Source organism: Melanotaenia boesemani, chromosome 5 (assembly GCF_017639745.1).
Source record: "Melanotaenia boesemani isolate fMelBoe1 chromosome 5, fMelBoe1.pri, whole genome shotgun sequence".
Taxonomy (NCBI): Eukaryota; Metazoa; Chordata; class Actinopteri; order Atheriniformes; family Melanotaeniidae; genus Melanotaenia; species Melanotaenia boesemani.
This window is the reverse complement of record NC_055686.1, coordinates 17234877-17259892: the sequence shown is the minus strand read 5'-3', so window position 1 is coordinate 17259892 and position 25016 is coordinate 17234877. Positions and strand designations below refer to the sequence as shown.

At 37.5% G+C, this 25016-nt stretch overlaps 1 protein-coding gene across 13 annotated transcripts in view; it reads right to left on the bottom strand.

The window, feature by feature from the left end:
• Window positions 1-25016, bottom strand: part of LOC121640614 (collagen alpha-1(XXV) chain) — a 164390-nt gene that overhangs the window by 32876 nt on the left and 106498 nt on the right. For 11 of the 13 annotated variants that reach the window (XM_041986390.1, XM_041986386.1, XM_041986392.1 and 8 more), the window contains exons 5-12: window positions 23304-23330; window positions 20667-20693; window positions 15004-15075; window positions 14280-14396; window positions 13281-13316; window positions 5160-5186; window positions 2180-2224; window positions 175-219 (exon numbers count right to left, since the gene is read on the bottom strand). In XM_041986390.1, the coding sequence (XP_041842324.1) occupies window positions 175-219; window positions 2180-2224; window positions 5160-5186; window positions 13281-13316; window positions 14280-14396; window positions 15004-15075; window positions 20667-20693; window positions 23304-23330 (396 nt within the window). Of the gene's footprint in view, window positions 1-174; window positions 220-2179; window positions 2225-5159; window positions 5187-13280; window positions 13317-14279; window positions 14397-15003; window positions 15076-16033; window positions 16094-20666; window positions 20694-23303; window positions 23331-25016 lie in introns of all 13 variants that reach the window. The other 2 variants (XM_041986389.1, XM_041986394.1) reach the window with 2 other exon arrangements.

Here is a 25016-nt window from a genome sequence, read left to right as displayed (position 1 = left end):
CAGCACATATGAACAACAGGGCACAACAAGTAAAATGGAAGTGACAAAACAAAACCATGTAAAAGGATATTCATTTGAACTGAAAATGAAAAACTTCTAAATGGCTTTGAGTAAAACTGAAAAATGACTTGTGAATTTAGAAGAACAGCAGCACAGAAATCGTGTTAATCAGACCTTGGCCCCTGGGATACCGTCCAGTCCTGGGAAGCCAACATCTCCCTATTGACAGCACAATATATACACAGTAGCTGTATTCAGTGTGCTGTTTAGAAAATGTCAATTAAAATCAGGTCAGGTGATAAAGAAAATAAATCTCCAGGAAGATGACAACATTCAACCCAACCAGAGGTGAAGTTTATGAGGAGGATGGACAGGTGTAACACATTTGCAGGACAGTTGACAACATAGCCATAAACAGGAGATTGTGTGTTATTGCCAGTTTACAAAAAAATAAATGATACAAAATTCCTGAAAAGTTCGAAAGTATAAAGTTATTAAAGCCACAAACTAGTTCTAAAAGTGAAGATGATAAACATGCTGATTAAAAGCTTTATAATCTGTGCTTTGGTTTGTATTTGAGCGAGAAAGAAAAGCCAAATCTGGTGGATGCCAGTTTGCTGTTAGTGTGAGGCTCAACATCTCTGCAGCTTGAAGAGAAAAACCGACCTCAGTGCATCTGCTGCCAAATACAATTAACCTCCTGACCTCTGCAAACCTACCACATCATTACCCTTTTAGAAGAGAAGCGGCTTTACTTCAGTCCAGACTGACAACTCCAACCAGATGAGGCTGATTAATGTAGCTTAGATGGAAAATACAGCAATTCATTATTTTGATTAAAATGCCTGTCCATGGGCAGCTCAGCATTGGCCAGATAGCAAAAAAATCAAGTTATAGTAAGTTGAACTTACTTTCATTTCTAAAAGAAATATACTTTTGCTCTTGATATTCTCATTTGTTTTAGTTGTTGTCATTTTTAGCATGACGCCTTGTTTTCATGGGAAAACCAGAGGGTATGATCTCCAGTCCCCCACCACACGAGTGATGAAACTTCATAAATGCCGGGGCCTTGTATCAGTCATCAGCACACATATGGGAGTCATTGACATAATGACGATGCTATATCACCACAACGGTGATGAAGTCTGATCAAAAACCCTCAGACTTTAACCGATAAGGTTTGCATTAATGATTACCCTCTCTTCTTTTGGCGGATATTGATGTCAGATCAATATGATGTCGGCAAGTCAACCTGCCACTGCTGTCTGAGCAGCTTCAGCTGCTTTAGAGTTCAACTTTCTGCATGAATGAGACTTACATACCATAACAGACTCTTTTATAACTGGATTGCACAGAACTGGAGTTCTATTTCATGGGTGCTGGCGAACCTTACTCCCTTAACAAGAAAAGGGAGTAAGCCTGCAGCTTTAGCTGTTTCCAGTGCGGCTTTCACTCTGAAGTGAGGCTTCTTCACTCTGGTTCCTATTACAGTCATGCATGCCTCTGTTCTCTCTTCTTTATGAATGCATGCTTGAGATTAGAAAGAAGGGGCCCCTCAAATCATCTCCTCATTCATTCTCGTCACTTAAACCATCATTTGCTCTGGAATAAAAAGGCTTTCCCATTTTTCCTCATTGTGAAGCACCTGCACTGTGTCTTCTTTATTTGGTTTGAGAGTAAACAGCAGAAGTGAGCTCAGTGTGCGAACAGATACACAGGCAGCCAAAACCATACTTTGTGGTTAAAAATTGAAGATGCAGCCCAAGGGTATTTTCCTAAATAGAATAATGGTTCAAAATTGTGAGAATGCATGTCAGAACTTTCATGATATGAAACGTGCTACACGTTGCCAGTAAAAACACTGAAACCTCATATTGTCTTGATGATAAAATACTATCAGGTGTAGTTGAAAATGATTTGTCACAGCTTTATGAGCAGCTGCTTTTTAAAGTAAAGTAACACGTGATAAATAGGACAAGGGGGGGGGGGGGGGGGGATTACATTACATCACCAAAAATACAGACATTGTATGTTTGATTGAAAAGAAAATCTAATTTTACTTTGATTTAACCATTAAATAGACATCACTCCGCAACATGACTGAATGAAGTCACTCTACAAAATCTGAATTTATAACAACAAAATTCACTGTATTGTCTCTTTAAATGAGTAAGCTCACCTTCAGTCCGTCAACACCTGAGATGCCAGAAGGCCCAAGAGAACCCTAGAATAGAATAGAATAGAATAGAATAGAATAGAATAGATTTTTATTCACCACCAAAGTGGAAAATTGTTTTTGGATCACCATCACAAATGACATACACCTCTAAAGACCCATTAATGCTCGACACAGAAGACGGATACACAGACTGACGGACAGTTTCATCTGTCTTCTGCGTCCCTTTTGCACGTAATTTGCTCTGTTTTCAGGGAGCTTAGCTATCAATCACTTGACACAAAAGACGGAGCAATACCACTGGAAATGGCACTGGCAGTGCTGAGCTAACACACAACCAGTGAAAGGAACAAACCAGAGAAGAAGAACAGGAAGAAGATGACGCAGAACTGCCAAATAAAAAGCACCTGAAGAAGAAGAGTAGACGTAGACGAAAAGAAGTACAGAGAAACTGCTTCTTCTTCGTGCTTTCTTCTTTTTCTTTTGGTGTTTTTGGACATTTGCAAACAACTTTATAGCAGTGAATTACCACCACCAACTGGGGTCAAAACGTGGAAGTGAACTCTGAACTCGGCACTGCCCACTTGTGGATGAACTGATTTATCACCCATGGAAACGTAAAAGACGCATAGAAGAATGAGGACAGTGAGGCATGATGAAACAGAAGAAACAGCTCGTCTTCTGCGTCGAGCATAAATGGGCCTTAAGATACAGTACTCCATACGTGCAGTAAAAGCACAAACACAAAAGCAACTAAAATACATCTAAAACACCTAAAAAGTAACCATTAAGAAGTAAAAAGTAAAAGTGCAGGAGTTCAAATCAACCTCTGTGGATTGGTCACTTTGTCAATAATGCTGATGGCATTTGGAAAAAAAGACGTTCTAAAGGGACCATCGTCATCACCGTCTTGACTTCAGGAGTTTAAACTGACAGGATAGAGGGTGATTGCCATCTGCCAGGATTCTCTTAACATTTATTGTTGTTCTGTAAGTAGAACTTTTCAGAAGAGGCAGTTGGGGTTTTCCCAACACTTGGCCTCCTGTTTAATCCTGTTTAATTTATTTTTACACTTAAGTGACCAAGCCAAGCAGGTAGATGAAAGGTTGAAACACAAGTTCTAAAATCTGAAGATTGACAAGCGTCGAGAAGACCCAGTCTCTGTCAAGATTTCTTGAAAACAAGTTGCATTTTCAGAAAATCTCTCCTAGTTGTCAAGAACTGTCCCAAAATAGTTAAAGGTTTCCACAGTTTCTGAAAAGTTTAAAAAGCAATGTCTCAAAGGTGTCATTTCTAGATTATATCCAATAATCACACTCTTTTTTAAAAAAAGAACACATTGTATTAAAGTGTTCTTGTAATAATCTTTTATCAATATATATATATATATATATATATATATTGATAAAAGATTATTAAATTCCATATAAAATCTATTACATAAAATTTCACGTCTAATAGGTGAGTTTAGACAATAGATGGACATTTTTCCCCTTATATCTGACTGAGGTCAGAGATAAAATTATATTGTTATATTTTAGTTGGTTTTTCAAGGATTTGATATGAATAGAAGTGATTGTGTTAAATCAGCATGTGAAATAGTCTAATATCATTTACTGTCTGCTGAATTGAACTGAATAAAAATTGTGTCATAGCACAACCCTGCGATTTATATCCCTACCTTCTAAAAAAAGTCTACAGACTTCACCTTTAAAGGCTAAACACTGTACATTTTAAACAGGAGCTGGCAAGGTATGATCTTAACGCAGCCGAGATGCTTTGTGGAATGAGCTGAAGAGGACTGCTCAATCAATGAAAATATAAATGAACTGAAACAATTTTGTAGGCAGGATTGATTCAAAATTCCTCCTCATCATGCGAGCCTCATCAGCAGTAACAGGAAATGTTTGATGGAGCTTCCAAAAAAGTCAATTACATTTTCCAGCCTGCTGTGTGTGAATGATCACCCAATTTGTTTTAATAAATACATGAAAAGAAGAAATGTAAGTGCATTGTTAGCTTTGTTATAATGCTTCTGCCTGACTTAGAGGAAGATCTGTTTACCTGCACTACTTTAACTTAGAATATATGTTTTGACAAATATCCATTCTTATCTGAGTGGTTTTCTTCTGTTGACGATTTGTGGTCTTTTATGATAGTAGTGACTAGCTGTTGCATTTAAAATGTCTAAAATAAAGGTACAGTAGCTAGAAAATGTTCTATGTTTTGGGCCTCCTCCAAAAGGTTATTTATGGCCTGTGTTTTATCTAACTAATCGCTCACCAAGGTGATGAAACTCGAATAGCTTTTGACGTTGTCCTTGTGCAACACACAGCAGTCCACCCGCAGCAGATCTAATTGAGCAGCCTCAAGGCCTGGCTCATGAGTCATTAACAAGGTGGTGTGTCATCATTGACCCGTCTGCATACACACCCCCTCCCCCGCCGACGGGAGGCCTCTCCAACAGATGACAGAGCAGACAGGAAATGTCTGATTGGGTTACACTGAACAAACACTGGCAGCTACCTGATGGCTGGATATGGCTTACATCTGCTCCCCACATCAGCCTGTATCGCAGCACTTAACTCCAGGTTGTCTGTTCTCCATCTCTCTCTGTCTCTGTCGCTTGTTTTCTTTCCTCCTCGTGTTTACTTGCCCTGACTGTGGCTCTCCAGCTTTAATCTCCAGGTAAACATATTTAACACCATCATATTTTTACAGCCACTAGTGAGATTTAAATCTAGTTACAATCATATCCAAAACATTATTCTAATGCCACAGATGAGTATCTTTTGGTTTATCTCAGAATTGGAAAAAAAGAAGAAAGAAACAGAGGATTACAGCAGAAGGACAGAGAGGGCACTTTTTTGGTGTGAAATGTACTTGAATTCATTAAATAACTCAGGCAGGAGTACTCATTCCATTTACTTCTAAATATGTAAGAAATGTCAGTGGAACAACAGATTGATTTTCTATAACTTACCTTTGGCCCTTGTGGCCCCTCAGGTCCCTATAAATGAGAAGAAAGACACAAGGAGATTGAGTTTAGAAGTAATACAGTAAAAAGAGTCCATGTCAGATGAAATGAGACAGTCTCCACAGCCAAGAAAGAGATTGGCAAAGCTCGTGGTAGGATTTTATGCAGTGAGCACACACCCTTCAGGCAGAACCGAATCACAATCAGTCCCTTGTTTTATTCTCCGGCAAAGACTGAAAATCCTCTCATTCTGAGCCTTCTTTTCACTGAGCTGCAACATAAACATGAATCTCTAATGAAAGCATGGACAGCTAAGCTACGGTTTTACCTTTTATGATGATCTCTGACTTTATTCATTTGAGGGATTGTAAAAATGTGTCTTCTTTGGCTGTGCTACAATCCAACAAATGAGGAAGTTCTTAACCTAAATGGGACAGTATTCGGGAAGCTATACAAAGATCATAAGTTAGTGAGAGCAAAAATTGTGCCGTGTTTGTAAATGAGATTTGAATCAGGAAGTAAGATTTATATTTTCTTTAAAACCTGCTGTTTACAACAGATGAACTTAGGACAATGTTGGGATTGTCAGGACCGCTTTTATAAATAAAACATTGCTAAAAGAAGAATTAACTATAACAGTATCACAGCAGTTCATCAACACTTTTGTCTAACTTTGTGCTCAGGATCTATAAGAAATGGTGCCATTTGGCTCGTCATTCATAGTTGTGTTGAGGTCAGACAGACCTTGTGCCCTGAAAGCCCTTTACAGCTGCAGCTTTTCTGTTTTTACTGGTGTTGTTGCAGTATAACTGTCAAAAAGATATGGTCCCCTGGTCAGTGTAAAATGTTTGTGTGCCTGTATAGAAAAAGCAGCCAGTAAGGATATTTTCAAGGTGAAAAGTTAGACTGTCAATGCAAATTTCTGTACAGTCCAAGTGGGTTTTAGTGGTGGCCAACTCATGGCGTAATAACGATGAATTTTCTAACAATAAGCAGTTTGGCTGGTGATATCTTTTTTAGCTTTTGTTAATAAAACAGGGCGATTGCCACACAAGCGTCAAGCTTTCCCATTTTTAATTTCTATTTTTGAAGAATTAGCCTTTTAAAGTCGAGTTCTCACATTTACAAACATGGCCCACACAGTTGCAGCACATTTATAGTGAATTCCATCTGTACTTATAAGAAAAACCTCAATGAAAAACTTTCATTACTCGAGCCAAGTAAAAGGTTTTTCCTCCTGCTTGCCTTTAAAAGCCTTTGTTAGCTATCCTCAGTAGGATTTGGTAAACATGTTTATGATCCACTAGGTATGTGAGAGCATGTGCCACTCGCCTGAGTGCTAATTAACTTGGCTACATCTGAGAGCACTCAGGAGCTACTTGCTGAAAAGAAGTTTTTTTTTTCTTTTTATCCAGAAAGTCAAGAGTCCTTGAGGAAGTCCAGGCTCTTTTATACTCATTGTGGTGCCCTAACACTGCTTGATAATTAAAACTAAAATAATATAAATGAAATTGCATTTACAAGGATGCAATTTCAGCTAAAGTTAGTCATTATTATAACACATGCTCAGCATCTCAGCTGCACCTTTTGCTGCTTCTGTAAGCATTTATAAAGAAAAAGGATCCCACAAATGTGCAATATCAACAGAGCAGTTATTGAAGTCAAGCATCCAAGCACAAATACAAAGCGCTGAATGTTTGGTACTTCCATTCATGACGTGAAAACGACAAACAATGAGGCAGTTGCCAGGTCATTTCCCACACTCAGACTGCAGCACTTGAACCCTCAGATTTTAAAGGACTTCCAGAGTGTGCAGCTTTGCATTTACAGGAAAAAGTATTTGGGCTGATCAAAGTGCAGAAAAGCTCCATGTTTGAGCTGCAGGATGGGAACTTTAGTGCAAAGCTTTTGTTTCACCTATGAGTTCTGCAATATTACTCTGTTGACATTAAATTATGGTGCTTACAACTTTAAAGGAAATTTATCATTTTGACAGGCTGGGTCTTTATTTCTTTTCTAATGTTTGGTAAATGCAGTTAGAGGTTAGCATAACATTGTGATGATGACTTTGGACATGTGTGCTTTACTTGATCTGTGTGCACACTGCTCAATTTTCTAAGACTTTTCAACAACATTAGTTTTACCAGAATAACTAATATAAACAAAACAGCAGCTCTCAGGAAAAAAGGCATTAGGTCATCCTGTCAACGTATAGCTGAAGCTTAACTCAAACCTATTTCTGAAATCTAAAATGGATTATTTTTTATTACATTTTAGTCATTAATTTCACTTTTTTGTTACCAATACTTGTGTTGGGTTTACATGGAACATTTGAAGATTTGGGACTTTAGATTTGTGTACATTTGTAAGTATGTTATGTACAGGCATTGCTCCCACTGAGGACCTAACTCTGAATATTTTGAATAACTTGGGATGTTTTATTACATTTAGATGTGCTGTTAATTCCACACATATATAACTTTTAAATTTCTTATCAGAATAACTTCAATTAAATATTTCTAAATTCATTTTTACGTTTTCTAAAGGCATCCTTGTGAAATTGCTCTTAAAAAAATCCAGAATTTTATTTCCATTTTATTTTTCCACTTTATTTAGTTCAAATGGAATAAAATAGATGCTTTAGCTGAACTTGGATTCCAGTCATATTCTGTGTGTAGTCCACAAACACATAGCAATGAACATAAATGTCTAGTTATGGCATACATTGTTGATATCTAAAACTATGCACCAAAGTTATTACAAAAACCAGATCAAACAGATTTATTCCATTTAATAGTTTTCTAAACATTTGCCAAATCATTGGCTGGTTCCACTCAGTATGTCCTTAACCAGTAACTCCCATCTTTGGTCCTCATGTTTCGGCTTAACATTTAAAAACAGACTTAGTCTAGATACTTTAAGTCCCTGTTTAACAGATATTTTAGAACATTAGATCCCAACATGCATGCGTAGTGAGCGTTTAAAAAAGCTGCAGATGAATCACTTGTGCATTGCGAATAGCTTTGGAAAAAAAATGTGTAAAGGGGAAACATGTCTGGAAATAACACAAAAATGCACATGGAGGAGTTTTATTTCAGTAATGGATGGAGAATATTTAGGCCTTTTTTTTTTTTTTAAGCGCAATCAAGTTCTAAATGAAAACTGAGTGCAAGGCTGTAAGCCACCTAAAGGGAGCTGACCACCCCTTATTTACCCCAGAGAGACCTTATGGCACTGATATTTTGAACTGAGTCCTGAAAATATTTCCTTTTTTTTCTTTGTCGTCTCCCGCCTCCTCCTTGTTACTCCACGAGAGTTTAATCCTTCTAACCAGCACCACATGTCCTGGAAGGCTGCTGGAAAACTCTGGAAACTACTTTTGCCTCTTTAACAATAGCTTCTACATTAAAAAAGGCAAGCTGTGTCAAGTGGCTCCTATAGGGCACTGTAAAACAGGTAAATGTTGGTTACGTTGTGACCCCAGAATCCCTACTTAGAGCTAAATGTGCAAATCTATAAGTGCCAATCACAAATGACTGTATTCTTCCAGTCTGAAGCTCAAAGGGGAGATCATGATTCTTTATGTACATATACTTTATTTTCAAGGGATGATCTTAGGTGTGGACTGATGTTGTTTCTAAATGGAAAACTTCTTTTTAACTCCCTTTTTGGAGGCTGAACAGCACAAATTATGAGCTACAGAGACCCCCTTCTCTATTCTAACATGCTAGCTTTGCTTTCATTTATTTTTCCTGAAGCCTAAGGCTCTGACATTTTAAATGTACCGTGTTGAATCTTTCTTACAGTTGCTAAACCCTGCTCATCTTATGCTGCTTTGTTGGGGGTTTTGATTTCCAGATGACATTATTCCTTGTTAAATGTACACCTGTGTCATGCAGTGTATACACTTGTAAAAATAATGTGCTTTAACTCAGAATTACAGTGAGAAGTGATTATTTCTACTAAAAGCTTCACATGAGGACATTGAGCTCATTACGAAAAAGATTTTTCATTCATCTCTTTGAGAAATGCTCCAGCTGCAGCTGACAAAAGCTGCTGTGAAAGGATAGAGTTATAGAAGAACACCTGAGAAGATCTGATCCATATTTTACGTGCAAGGCATGGTGAATCCTGAAACAAAAGTTTGCAGCCCTAACAGCTGCTATATGAGCACAAAGAGGGATAAAGATGACAGAAAATGTGCCACGTATAAGCAAAAAAATGGATATTTAATTTTCATTTTGCAATGAGAGCCTCTAATTTCAGTGTCCCTGTATTCACAATGCACCAATTTTCTCCATACCATGGAAAAGGTTAGAGAAGATGAAATCATTGATGAACACACTTCATCAGCCGCACTTCACTTCTCTACACCTGTGAAATACCAACAACACCATGTGTTTCTTTGCTTTCTCTGGAATTTGTTTTGACCTTTTCAATGCAGCTTTTACGAGGAAACTTTAATCAAATGCTTTATTTTCTGAACACCGCAATCCGCATCCAATTGCTGTTAACTGGAACAGCCTGATGTTTATAGGGCTTTTAAAAGATATTTAGCTATTTATTGTAAAATGTGTCATTTATACACACCATGACATGGTGTTTGGAAAGATTCTTCTATGTCTTTTGATTCCCACATGTAATTAAAACAAGGACTTCTTTAAGAAATCTTTAATTCTATCCCTTTAATGCCCTCCATGAAAAAGAAATTTAAAACATGTTTCCTCTTGTCTTCGAGCAAAAGGGATAAACTTATAATAATAATAATTATTATTATTTTTTTGCTGATATGTAACTTTATGGCAAAAGCATAAAAATGTGAATAAAGTAATGACACAGAATGCACTTTTCATGGAGATGCTTTAGGCAGGTTTACGTCCACAAATTTTTAATAAGATTTAATAAATTTTTAATAACACAATTTAGTCACCTAATAATGCTCTCTACCCCAGCCTTTCTCAAACTTTTTGACCACCACAGGGGTACGTTTATCAAATAAATTTGAGGTTTTACTGGGGCTGTCAAAATTAACATGTTAATAAAAGACATTAATCTGTGAAATTAATTTGTTAATTTTTTAACACATTAATTGTGCATAAACAACTAAGTTATTACTCATACCATGTTAAAAATCCAAATTTGGCCTTTGCGATAGAAGTTGATTTGCATGTAGGGGCTTTGTCACAGCGGTGATTGGAATTCACCAAAAGACACTTTATCCTCCTTATTTATAAAGTTTCTGACATGTCTCAAGCCTTACATTTAGTATTTTTATTATAGGGCCTCCAGAATCAGTGGCTCAAAAAGTTTGAGGGCATTACACAAGTAAATATAGAGCAACTGTTTTCTTTGATTACTCTTTTTCAACTCCCAGCATAACTTTATTTGGTATTAAATATATGTTAATATATCAATGCTAGTTGATGGATTGAGGTTTGTTGTATCTTGTAGAAAGAAAACAAAAGAAAAAATGTGTGAACTATAATGTTGTGCATTCCAATTATCAAAACCAACTGCAACTTCTATAAATAATTAAACAAATATTGAAAATGCATGCTGTCCTACCCACAGTTGAGCCACTTTTGAAAGCTTTGGTATTTGGAAATTCTTGTTGCACAAGTTGCTCAAAAATACACAAAATATGAATGATTTGACAATAATTAGAAAAACATATCTATATATTATCCTAATTATAAGTACACTCACATTGCTGTAAATTGCAAGTGCATGGTATTTTACTGTATTTCAAAATTATAATAAGTTAGTTACATTTTATTTACTTGCCTGTAAAGTTAAAGTTAATATCTCCAGTTAAAATTGATAATTTCTGGAAAAACAGACCCCATCTCGTGTTACTGCAGTGTTACTGTACTGATGACAGTCCTTATCAAAATATTAGTACATTTAAGTTGGTAGTTTGTTCTCATGGATGTTTGGGACTTAAAAGCAAAAATAACCTGCTGAACTAACTTGACTCTTGTGAGACTTACAGTCATGGACAAAATTGTTGGTACCCTTCGGTTAATGAAAGAAAATATCACAATGGTCACAGAAATAACTTGAATCTGACAAAAGTAATAATAAATAAAAATTCTATGAAATTTAACCAATGAAAGTCAGACATTGCTTTTCAACCATGTTTCAACAGAATTATTTAAAAAAATAAACTCATGAAACAGGCCTGGACAAAAATGATGGTACCCCTACAAAAGACCGAAAATAATGTGACCAAAGGGACGTGTTAATCCAAGGTGTGTCCACTAATTAGCATTACAGGTGTCTACGATCTTGTAACCAGTCAATGGGCCTATATATAAGCTACAGGTAGTCACTGTGCTGTTTGGTGACATGGTGTGTACCACACTCAATATGGACCAGAGGAAGCAAAGGAAAGAGTTGTCTCAGGAGATTAGAAAGAAAATTATAGATAAGCATGTTAAAGGTAAAGGCCATAAGACCATCTCCAAGCAGCTTGATGTTCCTGTGACTACAGTTGCACATATTATTCAGAAATTTAAGATCCATGGGACTGTAGCCAACCTCCCTGGACGTGGCCGCAGGAGGAAAACTGATGACAAATCAAACAGACGGATAATACGAACGGTAACAAAAGAGCCCAGAAAAACTTTTAAAGAGAATAAAGGTCAACTTCAAGCTCAAGGAACATCAGTGTCAGATCGCACCATCCGTCGTCGTTTGAGCCAAAGTGGACTTAATGGGAGACGACCAAGGAGGACACCATTGTTGAAAACAAATCATAAAAAAGCCAAACTACATGTTGACAAGCCACAAAGCTTCTGGGAGAATGTCCTATGGACAGATGAGACAAAAATGGAACTTTTTGCCAAGGCTCATCAGTTCTATGTTTACAGATGGAAAAATGAAGCATATGAAGAAAAGAACACCGTCCCTACTTTGAAACATGGAGGAGGCTCTGTTATGTTCTGGGGCTGCTTTGCTGCATCTGGCACAGGGTGTCTTGAATCTGTGCCGGTACAATGAAATCTCAAGACTATCAAGGGATTCTAGTGAGAAACATGCTGGCCAGTGTCAGAAAGCTTGGTCTCAGTCGCAGGTTATGGGTCTTGCAACAGGACAATGACCCAAAACACAGCTAAAATCACCCAAGAATGGCTAAGAACGAAACATTGGACTATTCTAAAGTGGCCTTCTATGAGCCCTGACCTAAATCGTATTGAGCATCTTTGGGAGGAGCTGAAACATGCCGTCTGGAAAAGGCTTCCTTCAAACCTGAGACAACTGGAGCAGTTTGCTTATGAGGAGTGGACCAAAATACCTGCTGAGAGGTGCAGAAGTCTCACTGACAGTTACAGGAATTGTTTGATTGCAGTGATTGCCTCAAAAGGTTGTGCAACAAAATATTAAGTTAAGGGTACCATCATTCATGAGATTCAAGTTATTTCTGTGACCATTGTGATATTTTCTTTCATTAACCGAAGGGTACCAACAATTTTGTCCATGACTGTATCTACCACCATAGTGGCCTCCAACCATGAAGTTATAAAGAGTTATATAAGCACATTTTTTTAATATATAATTATATATATTACATATAATATATATATATATATTTTATATATATACATTATATATTATATAATAATAATATAATTACACTGATTTGGAAATAAGTTAAGTTGCCCACTAATACAAAAAGCAGTGGTGTAATGTTAATTTGTTGGGTTTTTCTAAGGTTACTCCTAACACTGCTATTTGGTTTTCTGCTTTTTAAAATGATGATGGACTTACAATAAAAGTGAAAAAAGAATATGCAGATTTATTAACGTTTGTATATAAATGGTGCTATGTCTGTAACTACAATAACATAAAACCTACAGTTGTATTGTCAGATGCTGTAATCCAACAATCAGTAATGTACTGTACTTTTGATGATTACATTGTAAAATAAATAATAATCAGAAAATAATTTCCCATTTATTTAATTTACAACATCAAAAAGTTTCCTGTTTTTTGAAAAAGAATTAAAGCTGATTGTATGTTTTTTATTCTACTTTTTAAACAACTCATTGATGTTCCAGATATAATAAGGTGCCAAAATCAGCTAAGATCACTGTTAAAATTTCAAAAGGTAAAGTTAGTCCTCACCATGGGTCCTGCTTCTCCTGGATTTCCAGGATCACCCTATAAGAAAGTAAGGAACAGTTTATTAGTTGAAGAGCAATGCCCTTTTGTAAAAAGTTAAGTGTATGGACAGCAGCTGGATTGTCATGAGGAGCTCTGACTGGGTCATATACTGTAATGGAAAATTCCACTACAATACCGAGTTGACTGAGAGGTGTTTATCTTGCTGTGTTGTCTCCATCGGCTCTGTGCAACAATATTTTAGACCTGGCTCAGATCTTTGTGGCAAGTCCAGATACAAATCTTGAACAGAACTTTAAAATATATATGGTTCTGTTAAGGACTGGTAAACAGTCCAGAGTGTACTCTCGCCTGATAGCATAACAAATGGACTCTAGCCACTTACAACCCTGGCTTGGATGAACTAGGTGCAGAAAAATGTTATATTTACAGTATGCTCTTTGCCCTCCTTTCAAGTTATTCACATCAGATAGAATAAATCACAACAGAAATAAAACTATTTACAAGAGAAGTGTAATTTCTTAGAAAAATATGTCAACTTTAGCAACTGTAACAGAAGGACTAAAAACACTGATCATCAAAAAATTGGAAAGAATCACACAAACAACACTTAATATATTTGCACTCACATTGTATATTCTGCCAAGGCAATAAAGAGCCCACAGAAGGTTTTATGGCTCAACATAACTGACAGGCCTTTCTTGTTTCTTATTTTTCTCAGAGTTCACATAAATTAGTGAGATGGCAGCGATAGGCTTTAAGACATGGAAAATATTACACTAAAATGAAATGCAACCAAGTTAAAGTAAATCAGTGGACATTCTCTAGAGAGAATTTATTTGTAGATAGAGACATTAAGATAATGAGCCACAAAGTAGCTTATCTAATCCTCATTAAAAAGGTTTTCAGCAATCAAATGATTATCTAATGACATTTTAATGAAATGTAAACGGCAAAAAGAAAATACCGAACTTATAAGATTAAATAAAAACCAATACTCACTGGTAGACCTGGAACACCTCTAGGTCCATCCTTTCCTGTGTCCCCTGGAGGGCCCCTTGGTCCAGGAGGGCCTGGTGGCCCTGGTGGCCCAGGTGGTCCTGCTTGGCCCTGATCTCCCTGTATGTCAAAAGAACAAATTTTCGCCTCATTATACCATGATATTGTTGGATACGCTAAGGTTGGAGCCACTACTATTACAAAATGATACAGAGAGGGTAGTGGAATGATCTATGGCCTGCCTCCATTCATAACTAGGAGGTGAGTTTGTATTTTGGATCTAACATACAATGATGAAGAGGAGCTGTAATGTCATGACTTATAGCTGAAATATTAATCCTTTAAAATGCATGCAATCCTAAATGGGCTGTGCATTTGGTGCAGTCTGAAAAAAGTCCCATTTGTCAGTGAAGTACTGCAATGATCCGAGAAGAAATACTGAAAATGTGTGGTCCTTTACTGTAATGGAATACAAGAAATTTTGAAAAAAATATTCATCAATTTAACTTTCAGGGAAAGTCTTTGATTAGTGCCAAGACAGTAATTCATTGTACTTTAATAAAGCTTTTTCTAAGGACTTTTCCATATTTTTTTTAGCAATAACAGAAGGACTGTAAGAGTGCACATGACAGATCTGTCTGAAGGTTGCATGCACTGGTCAGAGTAAAGTGATTCGGTGAGACTTGGCACAGTGGACAGAGAGACAGAGTGAGGACACACCCACTACCTTAATGAGCCGTCGCTTTATGAGCTGCTGGTCAGCGGAAAGAAAGCCATGATTGATCTTAGGGAAGACCATCTGAGCAGGTGTGTGAGGTCAAGAAGTCGTAGGTCAGAGGTGAGAGAAGTTTGAAGAAGGATGAAGTCCCAGAAGAAGAGGAAGGAGGAGGAGCAGGAAGACGGAAAATGCAAAAAGAAACAGATTTTGTTAGAAAGGCTCGTGTTCATGAGACCTCAGTTCAGCGGCGCCTTCACAAATGGAAGAGGGAATCCACACTTTTCCTGCATCAAGGCTTTTTTTTTTCTTCAAAAAATAATGGATTATTTTTTGGAACTAGGGCCCGTAATTTACACCTCTGGGGAGTAAATGTGCCATAGTAGGCTTAAAATACCCCTGGAAAAATGGGAATTACTCCTTATTTGTGAAAGCGCTGTCATCGTTGTGCCTGCTGCTAAGTCAGAACCTGGGAGCTGCACACACTGAAAACATGGTCAACCTTAAGATTTGAGGTTGATTTCTAACCTGCTGTCTTTCAATATTTTATTCTACAGGTGTCCACTGGCATTAAGTAGCTTCAGCCACTGCTGAAACAATCCTGAAAGCCAAATTGGTGGTTTTAAGGATTTGTGGCAAACCATGGGCATGAACTATTTTGCCACTTTGGTTCATAGTTAAGTATTCCCCTTAGAGCTCCTTCCATTCACATTAGCATCAATGGACAAAAGCCAGACCGTGTTTTGGTCTCGGAATCCTGATTCTTGTTCCAGTTAGCTGCATATTACAAGGTTGTAAAAGGCCACCTATGCTTGAAGACCTGGCATGTAGAGTGGAACAGAATTCTCTTGAGTAAAAAACTGGTAGCAGCAGTGGGGAGAAAAAGACAACAACTGACTGGTGGTGATTAATTAGATGGGTTTTTTTGTGCAAACTCTGTCATCAGGCTTGAAGAAAAGCAGTTGACAGTGATTCATTAATTCCCAGTGTGTGCTTCAGACGGGCCAGACTGAGCAGCAAGGCAGCGCCACCACCGACAAACCTTGACAGTCAGGATCTGATTGCTGTGCAAAGCAGCCAGTGTTGGGAGACCAGGCAATCCCTAAAGGGACAAACAGCAGAACATGGCACAACGCACACATGACAATTAAACAATGGGTGAACAAAAACAAGTAAAGGAGGAAAAGAAACAGCATCTTACATGTATCTTATAAATGTTTTAAATAAGCTGTGTAATATGTGGACGTGTCTCTGATGTGTATGTGGAAAAGAACTGCCTTAAAATGATGTCTCTGAGATAAAGACCAGACATTTCAGTTCAGCTCAAATCCATAATTCAGTTATAAACATTTAACTTCAAAACTTAAATATTTACTGTCAAAAAACTTGTTTACAACAGGAGCATACTGGATAAAATACAATGATAAGAAGAGTAAGTTATCTGTGTCTCTTGTTTACTTCAAGTCATACAGAAACACTGTTTTGATTATCATAGAATACCCTCTAAAGTTTGACATGCTGGTAAATTAAGTTGTATTGCTCAGTGAGCTACAGGGAACATCAGGAGATTGAGCTGTTTGATGGAAATTCAATCAAATGGTTTCCAATTCTTTTCAACAACTTCATGACAGATGTGGTCCAATCATGAAAACTGAATAAAAGAAGAAAGCATCGAGCCTACTCCTTGTTGAAAGGACACAATGCTTTACAGCTGTATGCTAACTTTAATCTGAATCCAAAAATGATGGCATATTCTATGTCCGACAAGGTTTCCGGATGCCCTAGTCAAATAAAATGCATCATATTAAATTTCATTATTTTGGGGGGGACTACATTATTTATCGTTATATTTTGATTTTATTGAACTTTTCTTTTTACACAAGAAACAATAACTTATATTAAAACATGTCAGAAATTCATAAAAGTGTCCACCCAAAGAAATTATGACTGTTAGCCACACCGCTGGTAGGGAAACTAATTATGCTAATAATGATATGGATTGTTAGCATGTTTTGCTAATTCCCTTGTTACGTTTCACTGTTACAGTGAGTGAGTTTATCACATGTTTCCAAAGCATGTGATAAAATCACTACATTGGTCTATTGGGTGATGAATTACACTTAATAAAAGATGGCGACGGCCCTGACTGCAGCATACTGTCTCCTAATTGTTCAAAAGTTGATTTTGGATGCTAGCAAAGTTTAGCTAAATGTAAGCAGCTCTTTTTGGAAATTGCGTAGCTCCTGCTAGCATCACCAACAGTGATGTCAAATAGTGTTTGCCAAACCAAACATTCCTCTTCATCCTAAAAACTTGATGCTCTGTTAACATTTAAAAACACATGGAGCCATGCTTGGCTGTATTTGAACAAAATAAAAATCTAATCTTACATTTATCCAAGTTTTAGTAGCACAAAAAGCAAATAGATCAACATGCAAAGATGGCACCATTCTTATTCTGCAATGACTTCACAGTAATTTCTCCATTTTTATGTTGTAGGTTGTGCTCTACCATAAATAGCCAACATGATGAAAGCATTTTCTTTAAGACTGGCATACTAACGTAAACATGCCCCATGAGAAATCAATTCATTTTCATCTAAAGTCAAGCTAAAGATAAAATCTCCCCTAACCAAACATGGCTTTTGTGCCATCCCTCTGGTTTTCCAAAGATAATTCAAAAAGTATGGCTCATTAGGAATATGGCTTTCAAGCCAGGCTGTTTTGATTCTGCCTCCAGCAGAACAGAGTAATGGATATACTTACACTGCAGACAATAGCCATGCTGTGTGCAACTAGGATTGAAGCACAAGTATTTCTCAAGATATTTACAACCTCAAACATTTTGAGGACAAAGAAGGAAAACAAGCACTGGATTATGATCGGGTGGAGAGGGGGTGGACATGACAAAGACTCCAGGCATGAGATGCAGTGCAGAACATGTGCAGGGTGGAGCTTTTATTTTTTTCTTTTAGGATTTTCTTTGAGACATATGAGGGCAAAATCACCATAGAGAAACTGTGGCCAGGTCAACATAATGTTGGCAACCTCGTTGACCAGCGTATGGTTGCAATGTGAGTGAAGTAAATATGTTAACGCTCAGTCTGTATATTCCTTCCACTTTGATGTCCATGTGTGAGAATGATAATAACATGGTGGTAAACAGAAGATCCTGAACCTTTACAGACTGCTTTTGTTTGCTTTTCTCTCAAAGCAGATGTTGGTTATTTGGTGGGGAGCTCTACGGCAATGCATATGCCTGCAGTAAAGTCACTCAATCTGTAATAAGCAAAAAGCCAAATACGAAGACAATTAGTCATAACAGCACAAGTAGCCAAATCCAGCTTCTCCTCAATCACACAATATACACAAAACAACCCAAGCAACTACCAAGTGAATATCTATATGTGGTATAGATTTCAAGTTCTGTACTCAGGTGGTTTAAATATATTTATGTGTGGATGAAAACATTAATTCGAAGCCTTAGATAGGGTATTAATCCAAAACTTAGAACTTACATCAATTAAACTAACATTAGAAACAATCAAATCCCATCTTACAATATGAGAAGGGTTGTACAAAGGATGGTATTTTGGGAAGGAAAATCTCAGGAATTCTCCAGCTTTTGCATGACAGCTGCAGCTTGTGCTATCCCTCTAAAAGGACCACACACTTTTCTGTGTACTACAAACAGCGAACTTCTGTTAATTACAACCACAAGTGGAGCTCATACAGATGTCATGCATTTGTTTGTCCAAACTGGCCAATTTTTTATTTGTTGCCGGATTAACCTTTGATATTTGGATGTGATCTGTGACTTTTAGTTCCCATAAATGTCTGACCCTGACATGTGGGGAGGAAACAGCAGAAGTGTATCATGTGATGATCTTCACACGGTCTTAGGCCACAAAACCTGGGGCTGTAAACTCACCCTTTTTAAAAAAGATCTACTTATTTCATTATTCTATAATTAAAAAAAAAAAAACTGATGTGATCTTGCCTCCTCTTTTGCGCAGAAGACACAATCTTGATATACTCTGTTGTTTACATGTCCTTCCATATGGGTCCAATCTACTCCATGTGTGGAGTCAATACAAAGCATGAAATGAGCTTCATTTCCACCTAGACAGACAGACAGAAGGTCAAGCAGCACTTGTTCTGTCACGCCGCCATTTATTAAGGAAATCGTTATAATACTGTTCCAGTACATTTACTCACTAATCTAATGTGCAAAGTCAATATGCTGTTCTGGGAAGGTAATGCAATTTGGTGGTGACTTAAGACTGCTTTCATGCCTGTAGCACTTCACATGTGACTTGCAACACTGTCTGTTAATTTGTACCTGTTAAGGGACAATTTTGCTGTGATTGAAAGTTAATGAAATGCTATTTTGAAACGAACTGTTTATTTACTCTGTAAGACAGATAGGTCTTGGCTAGTCCTTGATAAAACTACCCACTATACTGCTGTTAAAACTGATGAAGAATAATGACTCAGATCAAAAGTGAACCAAAAAATGACCAAGAAATTCATGACTGTACAATGCTTTTTATATAACTAGAAAATTAATAAAGAACATTAAAGCTGCAAATGTGTTTTTAGATGTTATATAAATGTGAAATTACTCAAATATCACAATCCCTGGAGTTGACTTCAATTTGAAGCATGCCTATGTGTAACATTAGATGCGTCACTTGGAAACCACTAATTGAATTTCTTAAAAGGGTCATTTGTACTGACTTTCTAATCATAAGAAAACCTGGTAAAACTAGCCTGGAGGAAAGCTGACTGAGTTCATCGGCAAACTACTAACGTCTGGGTGGGCGCCAGCACTGAATTGGGATCAGATCCGCTTGAGAGATGGCTGGTATTCCGGTGACAAGACAAACTGTGTTGCTGAGTTCTCTTTTCGCTGTGTGCCAACCTTTGTATGCTCTTTGGCTTGACAAAAATCAATTACAGGCATTCAAAGTGACTTTGACTTACATGCAATCTACTCTTGATGAACAACAGCAGATACAGAGGAAGTGAAAGTGTGTGTACGCTTCCGCACATGTGACCCCGGTTAATGCAGTCTACTTTAAACAAACCTGTGCTGCCTGGTTTTCAAAGAGGGCTCATTTTTTTAACCACTTTTTGTGAAAAATGAGCACTACACTCGCTGCTAAACGGAGATAGACTAATTCATTTCAAAGTCTGTCAAGCATGGAAAAGCACTCACATTAGCATCATTTAGATGCGGAGCTTTTATAGAAATGTCAAGAGTACAGAGCTGGAAATGATTAAAGTAGTGAATACGCCATGTCACGTTGAGGATTGAAGATAATCACAAGTAATTATAGAGACAGAGCTAGTAGGCTTTTGATTATTGCTGAGATTGAGCAGAGCTCTTCTGTTGGTGTGGAAATGCTTGAATTCATATTCAATTTGAAGACAGATCTACATTTTAAAAAGTACACCTCCCCAAGCTTTCCAGAGTATCTTGCCTGTTTTTCCCTGCTCTGTCTTGATGTAGAAATAAGCTGTGCTGAGATGCTTGTTGTATTTGGCCACAATGGAAGAACACTATCCCTGGAATTTCATGCATTTCAAACCTTTTGCCCACAATTCAGCTGGGGGAGACACACACAGTCACATGCATCTGCTAATCACAAGAAGTCTGAGTAGACCGCATACCCGTGGTCCCTGGTCGCCTTGATCCCCCTGCGGAAGGAAAAGAAAAAGAAGAATTTGCCTTAAAATGTGACGGTCAAAGACACATTTGAACATGTGTACAAATACAGAATTTGTAAGACTCACACAGAAATAACTCAAAATATTCAGAACATACTGATAAAGGAAAATAATCCAAGACCCCTCAACTATTCATTGTGGTTAAAAGTAAAATCACTTATGATAACATAGACAAACATGAATTTGGTAAAAGGAGAGAAGAAAGAAAGAGTGCAGCAGTGTGAGGTTTGGTGGGTTTGGTGTGGGAGGGACTAATTGTGGGCAAACTGCAACCCAAGGCCAGATTGTATGCCCCAGAGATCATTGGCTTTCTGCCTTTTCTAGGGGTAGATTTCAATGGATGGAGTACAATCATGAAGGAGAAAACATTCGGTTTTGAAATGACCTGCATGGTGAAGACTGTGGCTTTATCACATTAGTTTGAACCCCAAACAAAAGAACATTTTTGTTTGAAATAAGCGAAGGAAGACAAATGTAAAAAAAACTTAATATGTCTAGATTTGGATAAGTGAGCATCCTCAAACCATCTCTTTTGCTCTCCTTTTGGCTGCGCTTCATTTTGGCCACAGTGGTAAAATGACCCGAACTACTTATCACACATAGACGGGAATTTTGCTCAAACAATCTTCAGTGTAATGCCTGTGCAATTTCAAATAAAACAGTTCTTGGAATTTTTGTAATTTTTCAACCAGTCATTGCGCCAAAACCAAATTTAATGGGAAAACAGTTGTGAATGGCCACTCTGATGAATGCTTTATTCGTCTTGGGTGGGAAGAATGCACACAGTTGTTTCTAATTTCATTAAACTGCAGATGTAGTATTTCACATGAAAGGCATGGACATGCATCTAATCAACAGGACTGTGTTATTCACAGCTATCAAAATGGATGTTTGACATTCATATAAATCTGGTTATGTAAGTGAGGCCTTTGGGTTTTTTGTGTTTTATGCAGAATGGAAGAAGTAGAAATCACACTACTGATTTATGACATTGGTCAGTGACAACAACTAGCATCATTCCACAGCCCACATTACAAGAAACAATCAGCTGCCAAACAGTGAAACTTGGCACAAACGACGGCTGTGTTCATCTGTTTCTTTGTATTTGACTTTAGGTTTGGTTAGTAGTCTCACGCTATTTCATTTAATTTCCTGTGATTTACAGCACAATAATCTTTTTTTTATGCATTGGGTCAATACCCAAGTTGTTACACCATTCACACAAAGTATGAATAAATAATTAATTTATTCACAGTTGGCTTGTAAAATTCTTAATTATCCACAGTAGCACTTTAGATTCATACTTTAAATTCTCCAAATAGCAACCTGTTTACATAATAAATGAATTCAGGGACTTTATCAAGTTCAGTGTGATTCCACAGGCATGCATTTTGTCACTAAGTCCTGCAGACTTGTAAAGAGACACTGTGGTTACTTTGCATGCTCTGCTGCTGTTTTATGGAGGACTGCTCAACGAGGCATTCACGGGTTTCTACTCTGGGCTGTCTACTGTGGATTTCTGAATGGTAGACAGATTTAAATATTCAGACCAAAGGTTGGGAGGACTTTTAAAATAGCAGATACCAAAGTACATTCTTTATGGACAAACTAACTCCAGGTAGACTAAAAATATTGTTTTTTTTTGTTTTGACCATCAACAAAATGTCAATTGGGACAAATGATAGTTTAAAAAAGTTCAAGCTCATATGAATCCTTAGAAACTGATTCCAAAGAAGGAAATAGCAGCCATGATGCACTTGGTAAACTAATCATCAGGAGGTATCTATATAAACAAAGAAGTTTTATCATTTTGTCTGGTCTGCAGCATTCAAGTGTGTTTTAACTGAATGTAAAGAAAGGAGAAAAAAAAAGGGAATTTTGGTGAAGCATTTGTTGCCGACTATCACTCTGGGAAGGATTATGAGGTCATTTTTAAGCAACCTGGAACTTTTCTACAGTGGGAAAGATTATTTCGGGTGGAGAACTTTCAGGAGAGTTGCCAATCTTTCCAGGAAGAGATGTCTGAGTTGAAAAGTTGGATATGAACAAACCTCAAGACCTCTGGAGCATTGTCCTTTGAAAACAGGAGACCAAGGTGAAGATGTTTTGGCATAATACACTTCACCATGTTAGGCGAAAACCAAACGCAATATATCAGCAGAAACACCTCACACTAACTCTAAAACACAGTGCTGAAAGGGTGCTGATTTGGGCTTGTTTTGCAGCAGGACCTTGGCACTTTGCAGTCACTAAGTCAATCATAAACTCCTTTGCATACAAAACTAATTTAGTCAAATGTCAGGACATTTGTCTGAGAGCTAAAGCTCGTCTGACATTGGCTTATGCACAGCAGCAAATCAATAACAGAGCAGCTAAACAAGAAAATAATCAAGGTTTTGCAGTGAGGTAATACTGAATTAATACTTCTATGGACTGCAAGAAGAATGGACAAAACCTTGTCCACAATCACACGTGGGTCTGTTAAAAGGACTGAATTAAGTTATAACTACCAAATTTTCACAAGTTACCATAAAGATCAAGGATAAACCAACAAAAACAGCAAATAATAAAATTACTCACCTTTTCACCCTTTGGACCTGGAGGGCCCTGTAAAGCAAGAGAAAAAAGATTGCTTAAAATAATCCAAAACAAACAGGAAGGAAATAAACCACAATCGATGTGAGTTATTTGATATTATTGTGTACACAAGGTATAAAACAGGGTGACCAATCATGTTAACTAAGAAAAACAGAACTACTAAAGAGGACTTGAAAGTAGTGAGTGAAGAGAGAAAGAGTTTTTGTGAAACTATGCATACTTTCTGACATTCATGGTTTGATTAAAGTCTTGTGTCACAGACTGGCAAAAGGCACCTCTTGCACTGTAGACAGCAGGGCTTATAAAAACATACAATTAAAACATAAAACAGACCCAAATCAACTCCATGTTTACTAAGAGGATCAAATCCAGCCATCTCTAACCAAGAACTGGCAAGCACGTTGTGAAATGTGCCCTGAACAGGAGGAATTCTTCTTTTCATTGTGAGCAGCAGTTTTTTTGTGAGCCAACTTAGCATCCAGTGTCAGTCAGCAGGCAGCTGCTCTAGGGTGGCCTCTGAAAAAGGTTGTGGGTGTACTAGACGGTTTGACAATGAGGTGTGCATCCATATGGATTTATGCTCAAAACAGTACCTTTGACTTTCGAACTGAAATGTGGAGCCCGGCCTACTGGGATTTTTTTTTTTCTTTCTTTCTTTCTCTGAGTTTGGAGATTTAGGAGAAAACAGGTCTGGAAACTCCAAAATTAAAAATGTTTCCTCAAGTGCAAAGAGCAAGTTGTACAGAAGCAATCAATAGCTTTGCATTGGTTGTTCTACCAGAGTAACAAAAGACCAGCTTTCACTAATCCATAACTGGACAACATTGGTAAAAGTCCTGTGTTTGGATGATGTTCCCTTAAGCCTATGGACCAGTGACCTAGAACTGTAGTCTTATAGATACCGACAGGCTTTAACTGCATTGGCACGCATTTGCTCCAGAGGTAGTTCAGCAGTTTTCCTCTGCCAGTTTCTACCACACTGCTCAAGGGGAAGATATTTCCAGCCAGGTTTCTGCCTGCTTGCTGCCACTGAACATTATTTTTGATGCTTGGTTAACTATCCGTAGCTTTCTGTGTAAGCATGGAAGTACATGTGTTCCCAACTGGGTCTGCCTGAGGTCTAATTTGCATTGGTCATGAGGTTGTGAACCTGTACAGCAAAACTGTGTTTTGCAACATCACATAAATTCACAATGTAACGTAAAAGTGTCTGCTTCAAAAAGCTCAGGGAGGCTGATAGAAATTAAGCTTTATTACACACACATCCAATGAGCTGGCCCTGCTGTTTGGTGCTTGGCCAGCAAAATGAGAGGGCAAAATCACACTTGTAAACAGAAAATGTGTCATTATGTAAACAATGTTTCCGATTGCAGCTCCCTGGGCAGGAATAACAAAGGAAAGATGTTGGATTGAAATGGTACTTGTACATGGTAATGGTACATTTATAATGATGTAGAGGCATTCCAGAGAGGCTAAATACACGCTCCTGGAAATGGAAAGGTTTGCAAGCTGTTTGTTGGACAAAAGTAGGCAATTGACAGGCTGTTACTGCAAACCTATGACTGGATGCAACAAAGAAATGCATAAATGTACTTACTACTGCTTTAAGCCTGCTCAGTGCAATACGTTTGGCACTGAAAAGTGCAGATGGAACACTAAATTACAAGAATAAATGACTGAGCAACAAAGCTTGCA